The 7,791-nt window shown below is 40.5% G+C and overlaps 1 protein-coding gene across 1 annotated transcript in view; it reads right to left on the bottom strand.

Moving 5' to 3' along the window:
- CCNA2 (cyclin A2) overlaps window positions 1-5,006 on the bottom strand; it is a 7,937-nt gene extending 2,931 nt beyond the window's left edge. Inside the window, 4 exon segments of the mRNA XM_006903573.1 lie at window positions 1,536-1,763; window positions 1,942-2,054; window positions 3,982-4,225; window positions 4,794-5,006. Coding sequence (XP_006903635.1) covers window positions 1,536-1,763; window positions 1,942-2,054; window positions 3,982-4,225; window positions 4,794-5,006 — 798 coding nt within the window.
- Window positions 5,007-7,791: the final 2,785 nt, after the last annotated feature.

The raw sequence follows: 7,791 nt of genomic DNA, 5'->3' as shown, positions 1-7,791 counted from the left end.
AATGTTCCATTCTCAGAACTTGTTTCTTGGTATAGGTGTCATCTGTAATGTATACAAATTCTGCTACTTCTGGAGGATATATTTCTTCAAACTTTCTACAAAGAAAAAGTTGTAATTAAAACTTTCTAAAACAGAAGCTTTTTCATTTCAATCCTGAATTATATAAATAAAACATGTCAAATGAACCCAAAACCCATGCTCTTTACTCAATCCCAATTTCCACTGATACTTGTCTCTCTAGCACAAATTGGGCATTAAGTTACTAATCATGAGTCCCAAGCCTCCTAATAAAAAACTGAGACAGTATGCTGTTATACACTATCAAGTCAGAACCAAATCATGGCTGACCCTCCAGCAGTTTTCAGAAGCAAGAAACAGCATGGGAGGAGACTGCCTATCTTTCTCCTATGGAGCTGCTGATAGATTTGAACTGACTCTGGATTGGCAGAACAGTTCATTACCACAAGACTACCCAGAACTCCCTTAGGTAGTATTTTGCTGGTTTTCAGAGGCAGTAAATCACATGGGATGAAACTGTCCATTTTTCTCTTGCAGAGCAGCTGGTGAGTTTGATCTGCCTGCCTTTGGGTTGGCAGCACAATTCCTTACCATTAAGGACCAGCGCTCCCTTAGAGATAGTACAAATAAAAGAAAGTAATAAGAAGCATGCGATTTCCTGCAAATAATGCCACTTCACCAAGCAGTTGAAAATTCAGTTATTACAAATATTAGGGAAATGCTTTACATTTTTAATTTTTATAATAAACTTAATTTTCACATTTCATGAGTAGAAGATAGACCTTACTAGAACAAAAAGCCCTGGAAAAGTGGGTAAGTGAACAACTATTAACAATCTGAACTCACCAGTTAATCTACAGGAGAAAAGGTTTACATCATTGTTCACCAGCATGAGTCAGAATCAACTTGGCATGTTTGATTTTGGTTACTTGTGCCAGAAGACACTCTCTTATGGAGATGTAACACACTTTCAAACTCTACTATTAGGCAGCTCTACTTTTATGTGTTGTTACATGACATCAAGTCAACTATGACTCACAGCAACATCCTGAACAACAGATCTGAACCTTGCCTTATCCTATGGTATCAGAATCTCGGGGATATTCAAGTCCACTGTTGTGGTCACTTGTGCCAACTCATCTCCTTGAGGTTCCTCATTTACAGAGTCCATGGGAGAAAGATGAGACTCTACTATGTGATTTACAGTCTTAGAAACACAAACAAGGGTCAGCTATGAGTTGGTTCTGACTCATCAATGAGAAAGCTGAATGGGAATCAACTTCATATGAGCAAGAATCAACAACAATCTAGTCTTAAGTGTACTAAAATGTACCATTCCCTGCTCAAGGAGGTACCCTGACACACATTATCTAGGAAAATAAACATTCTAATTTAGAATCTAAGCTCACTTCCTCCCCTTTCCCACCAACCATAACTAGTCACCAACTCTGCCTTGTCTGGTAGTCAGAATGCTAAACTGTTAGACATCAGTTTTATCTCTCCAAATTAAATTGGACTTACGAGGCTAAAAGCATAGCAGCAGTGCCGACAAGCTGAAGTTTTCCTCTCAATACAGACATCGATGAAAGGAATCTGTCAATGTAGTTTACAGCCAAGTACAACGTCTCATTCTGTAGCTTATATTCTTCTCCTACTTCCACTAACCAGTCCACAAGGATAGCCCTCATACTGTTAGTGATGTCTGGTTGCTTCTTCATGTAACCCACTTTAGGTTTACATTTAACCTATTGAGAAAAGTTATAAAGTTACAACTGGTTTATTCTTTAACTAATGAAAGATGCTATATACGCAAAACAGAAAAGCAGCTTATGGTAGTTCACATGCAGTTAAATTTTATCCTCTCAATTTCATTTAGGCATATTTACTAACAGTATATAAACTGGATTCAGAGAGCTATTTTACCTCCATTTCTCTAAGGTACGTGTGAATGTCTTCAATGTAGTCTGGTACTTCATTAGCACTCACTGGTTTTTCGTCTTCTAATACAATTGACATGTCCATTGTATGAGGTGACTCTATGGGTATTTAAAAATATGATTGTTTAATTTTCCATTCAGTAGCTCAAGATGACTGACCTTGTAAAAAAATGCTGTATTAACTAAAGCATTCCTTTAATCTAAAAGGGTTTCTAATACAAAAGTAAATGGATTTGTCCCAACAGACTCCTGACTGTAGAGGCTGACAGATGCAAGTACAATTAGGCAAAAAAAAAAAAAGCACTGGATAGATAGAAAGCATGGGTTTGGATTAATTGAATGTTTTATTGATATAATTTCAGAATTGGAATTAAAAAGCTTGAAGAAATATATCCTCCAGAAGTAGCAGAATTTGTATACATTACAGATGACACCTATACCAAGAAACAAGTTCTGAGAATGGAACATTTAGTTCTGAAGGTCCCTGCTTTTGGTTTAGCAGCACCAACAATAATTCAGTTTCTTACTCAGTACTTTCTACATCAGCAGTCAGCAGACTGCAAAGTTGAAAGTCTAGCCACGGTAAGTTCCTTTCACTTTGCTGCATGGCAATTCTTACAGTCACAATTAGGGGCAAACCTCTGTTTTATTACGCTGTATTGGCCAAGATTCTATCACATTCTAGGTAGAGATTAATAATGCAGTGTTAAGAGAAGCTACTAATGGCCACAGATCTTCTGTATCAGGGAAAGCAATAAGAATAATAACACCAGTTCTGAAGTCTGGTAGTGAGGTGAAGAGCTGCTTTAGCAAAATTAACAAAAAGAGAAAAATAAAATGAAGTAAGCCACTAAGGGAGTTATTGTTGCACACCATCAGTCAGAACTGACTCATAACTCACCCCCAGTGGGTTTTCAACGGCATTAAATCTCACAGGAGATTGCCATCCTCCTCCAGCGGAGCAGCTGGTGGCTTTGCCCGACATACCTTTGGGATTGCACAACAGCTTCTTACCACCAGAGCTCCAGAACGGTTTAAAGGTAAGGAAATTAGGCAGTGCTGGTGGTGTTATCCATAGGGTGTTGTGCTGTAACCCAAGGATAGTGCCTGTCTGGTGGTTCAAATCCATTAGGGTTCTGTGTGAGATGATGGGCATATCATTCTGTGGGATTTACAGCTTCCAAAAGCATATTGGAGGGTTAGCTATTAACTTGGTCCTAACTAGTTGAGAGGCAGAGATAAATGTCTTTCATCAGCAAGTATATGAATGAGAAATTTACATTTAAGGATAGTTCAAATGGTAAAGTAACACAACAAATTATTTTTTAATTTAAACTCTTCTTTAGCAAACATTATCATCCTTAAGTTAAAAAATTATTTCATGTATAAGTTAAAATTCACAAACTATTTCCAAAGAACTTTCCTATTCTGCTCCCCAATGAACAGAATTACAGCTAAATTGAGATGATATTCAAGGACCTATTCAGTAATTCAATAACCTAGAAGAAGAAAATGCTCTACTGACACAATTGTTTTATCTAGTATGAGGATAAATATGTAAACATCCATGAAAGAACTACTGACTCGCAGGGAAACAACATCCCTTTCTGGGATTAAATTATTCTGAAGGTTAGTACAGAAATACAAAATTTTAAAGCTGGAAGAAATGTTAAAATACGACATCATTTAACACTATATTCTCACATTCCATTTTCCCAAGAAGTATGTAAGAACTGATTCACGGTCCTATGAATGCAACTGAAATCTACTGCCCAACCAAATAAACATTTCTAGTCAAATTCAATGTGACTTACATCCAGTTAAATGGATTTGATTGGTAGTGTACTGGAAAGAGCAGCCAATTTGGCCATTAGTACTTTTCTAAAGTCTTATTTGCTGTGAAATGGGATCAAGTCCCATGGTTACATTAAATCAACTATGTAGTAATAAAGTATCTCCAAATATAAACCCTAATCTATGTAATGATTAATTACTTGGATTCACTTATCTTTTCTTTAAAACTTACCGAAACTATCATCCATTGGACAATCAAGGGAGACCAGGGGTTTTCTTGGTCCAGGTAAAGTAACAGCTGAATTAAAAGCCAAGGCATCTTCTGGATCAATTTTTTTAGATTCAGCTGGCCTTCTTTGAGTCTTTTCTTCTGCTTCATCCACATGAATGGTGAATGGAGGCTGTTTGCTGTTTGCTTTCCAGGAAGGTACAATCACATTCTCATCATTTACAGAAATATCCTTAAGAGGCGCAGCCTAGAAAGGATTAAATAATTGTCTTTCAGCCTGCTGAATGAAACCTTGACCTTAAGGGTCTCAGCTTTTGCTTTTATTCCCAACTGTCTAGCAAGAAAATGAAACGAAGGCACAAAGTCCAGGTAGAAGGGTTGTAAAAATATCACCAGTTATAGTTGATACTAGGGTGCAACATAGCAAATCCAGTTAAAAGGGCTGAATTTACCAAAGGAAGGAAGTTTTTGATTCCTTTCCCTAGGGGAAGACTCTTAACTAGTTGGTGAGGGGGAGAGCTATAGCTTAGTCCTACATCAAGGATTAAAGAAAGCCTGGGGGTTAAAGTGAGCGAAAAGGCGGAGCCAAAGACAACATTCAGGTTGCAGGGCTAGGTTTCACTCCAGTATCTATGGAGATAGCAGTGTTGGTATATGGAAAGAGAGGAGCTACTACAGGAAACTCGAATCCAAAAGGACTCTGACTTACTCCCCTCTAAAAATTCCAAAGATGTTTTCTCTGTACCCTCCTCTGCTGCTAAGCCCCTGCCTGAACCTCGGCTGGACCACCCTCTCATAACATGCCCTTCCCTTACCCGTCGTGTCTTCGGCTTCTGCTGTGGTGCTAGACCCTGCGAGTTCCCCGCCTTCAATACTGCCAGGCGGGCTCGAGTACGGGGTTGCTGGATCAGCGCCACATTTTCTGGGTTGATGTTTTCTTGGTCTTCTTGCATGGATGTCTGCTGCAACGTTAGCTGTGCAGAGCCGGCCTCGTGGGCCAAAGGCCCTGACGCGGAGTTGCTCAACATCACTGCTCCCGAGAGCAAGAGGTTGGATCAGCCTGCGGCGCCAAGCAGCGTGCACCCCACCCGTCGACTGGCCGGGCAGATTCAATCGAGAAATGCTCTAGGCGCGGCCGCCTGCCTGCCCATCCAGAGCCAGCCTGCCCGGCAACCCGCTCACCCGGCAGGGGCTGTGAAGGGCCCAGAAGGGTGCTAAAGGGCTGGCACTGCAGAACGTGGAGAGCACCTGACCCGGGTACAAGATAAAGCGAACAGCCCGCCGGAGCCGAGTTTGTTCATGCAGTTCAAGTATCCCGCGACTATTGAAATGGACCAATGAGGGTAGCAGGGGCTCGTGACGTCACTCGGCGCGACGTCGTCGCAGACGAGTGTGGCAGATCCGGAAGGCGACTGAACCGGGGTGGGTGGGGAAAGAAACGTCGACAGGCGGCGGGAGAAAAAACGCCCGCGCGGGGGGAGGCGGGAGAGAGGCGGGGTCATTTCTAATCACTTTAAACTGGATTCCCTGGAGGTCCCTGTGCTCAGGCTTAAGGGCCATCTCTATTCATTTTAAAATAAAAAACAGAATTAAACTTTAACAATTAGAAGATTTCTCCAGCTTTCAGATCTAGAACTTCCAATAATGTGACTTGATACAAAATTTAACTTGGCCACAACTAGCCTAGTAGTTATTTAATGACGCCAGTTTTATTACGTGTTAACTGGAAATAATACATGATACAGGACTGTCTTTAGGATTATGCTAAATATTGTGCATAAATCATTTAACACTGTAAAAGAGCTCTGGTGGCCTAGTGGCAAGAAACTGCACTGTAATCGTAATCCCTGAGGTACATAGTTCGAATCCTCCAGATGGTCTCTGGAGAACGAAGGGCAATTGCCTCCTGTACCAGTCAGATCTGATTAGACGGTACATACACAAAATAACAATAAATTTTTAAAAATATTTAAAAAGATGTTTACTAAAAAAAATTAACACTATTCACCTTGTAATACGTAAGTGGCAAACTATAATGCCATTTTAGGATGCAGGTGTTTATTCATAGTAGGCAGAGTCTGTGTCTTAGGCTTTTTATTTTTTCTCAAAATACAAGATGCCATCTTGAACTACTGATGTTTATAACAAATCAACAATTCTTAATTTTTTATCCATTTTCTCCTAGTCTTTTTACATACTGAAGTAACTAACAAAACAATGAGATTCTAGTGCAAGAGATACACATGTTCCATATAGAATGAAAGTTTTTTTAAATACAGCAAAATCAATATAACTTTTTTAAAACAAAACTCAGCTATAATATGCACCTTTACAATAGCATATTTATTACATAAAGAGACTTTCACATAATATAAAGGTATATGATTTGGAAGTACTATTATTTTCTTCTAAGTTCATGACTCAGGCCTTGAAAATATTTTTAGAAAAAAGTTTGGGGAGGTTAAACCCATTTTAATGTTTTATGTTGTAAAGCAAACTGTTAAAGACAATAAAACAAAGTGAAACCCATTGCCACAGAGTGGATTCCAACTCATAGTGACAATATTCCCCTGAAAATGAGTAAATTTAGATTAAGAGTAATGCAAAAAACCCTGGGTCATTAACAATCCTATTTGATAAATCGTATGTGATAAAAAGGAAATCAAGGACAGCAGGGCAGGAAAAGAGTGCTCTGGTAGCCAGCCCATGGCTAATCCAAAGCCTGCAAGTTTTTAAAGGTTTGACTCTACAAGCAACTCCAAAGAGGATGGGCAATCTCCTCTGGTTGCAATTTATAGCCTCCTAAAAACAACGAAAGGTTGCTGATTTGGAATCCACTCAAAGGCAGTGAGTTTGTTACAGTGCAGGTAAATGTAAGAGGCCATCACTCTTTTTTGCACTTTTCCTGAGTACTGCTTACTATCACTACTACTTTCAGCACATCCTTCCCACCTGTGTTAGCCCTAATTAATTCCCTGAGTACTTGGACCAAGAGGCAGTGGTCAGAACAGAGCAAGGCAACACTGAATGGTTCAAAATTGGGAAGGGTGTGTGCCGAGGATGTGTCCTATCTCCATACCTTTTTAAGCTGTATGCAGAGCAGATCATCCGAGAGGCTGGACTCAATGAGGAGACGTGTGGCGTTAGGATTGGTGGAAGATCTATCAACAATCTGCGTTATGCAGATGACACAACCCTGCTCGCTGAAACTGAGGAGGACCTCATGCACTTACTGCAGAGGGTCAAGGACTGCAGCCTTCAATATGGACTGAGGCTCAATGTCAAGAAGACAAAAATTCTCACCACTGGACCAATGGTAGCATCAGGATGGATGGCGAAGAGATTGAGATTGTTCACAGCTTCAGTTTGCTCGGCTCCACAGTCAACAGTCTTGGCACCAGCAGCCAGGAAATCAAAAATGGGAAAGTCTGCTGTTAGGGACCTCTCTAAAGTACTCAAGAGCAACGGTGTCTCTTTGGAGACGAAGGTGCACCTGATACAGGCCATGGTCTTTGCAATTACTTGTTATGCATCAGAAAGCTGGACAATGACTAGGGAGGATAGAAGGAGAATTGACGCCTTTGAGCTGTGGTGCTGGAGAAGAGTACTGAATGTACCATGGACTGCCAAGAAAACAAACAGATTCATCCTAGAGAGGGTTAAACCAGGCTACTCCTTGGAGGCAAAGATTCTGAGGCTTCGTCTGACATACTTTGGACATGTTGCAAGGAGAGACAGGTCTTTGGAGAGGGACATCATGCTGGGTAGAGTAGAGGGACAGCGCAGGAGGGACTGGGGTAATCGAGATGGGTG

This window comes from Elephantulus edwardii, unplaced genomic scaffold, assembly GCF_000299155.1.
Source record: "Elephantulus edwardii isolate Elephantulus edwardi_28Jun2011 unplaced genomic scaffold, EleEdw1.0 scaffold00012, whole genome shotgun sequence".
Lineage (NCBI taxonomy): Eukaryota > Metazoa > Chordata > Mammalia > Macroscelidea > Macroscelididae > Elephantulus > Elephantulus edwardii.
Note: the sequence above shows the minus strand (reverse complement) of the source record. Positions and strands in the feature narration are given on the sequence as shown.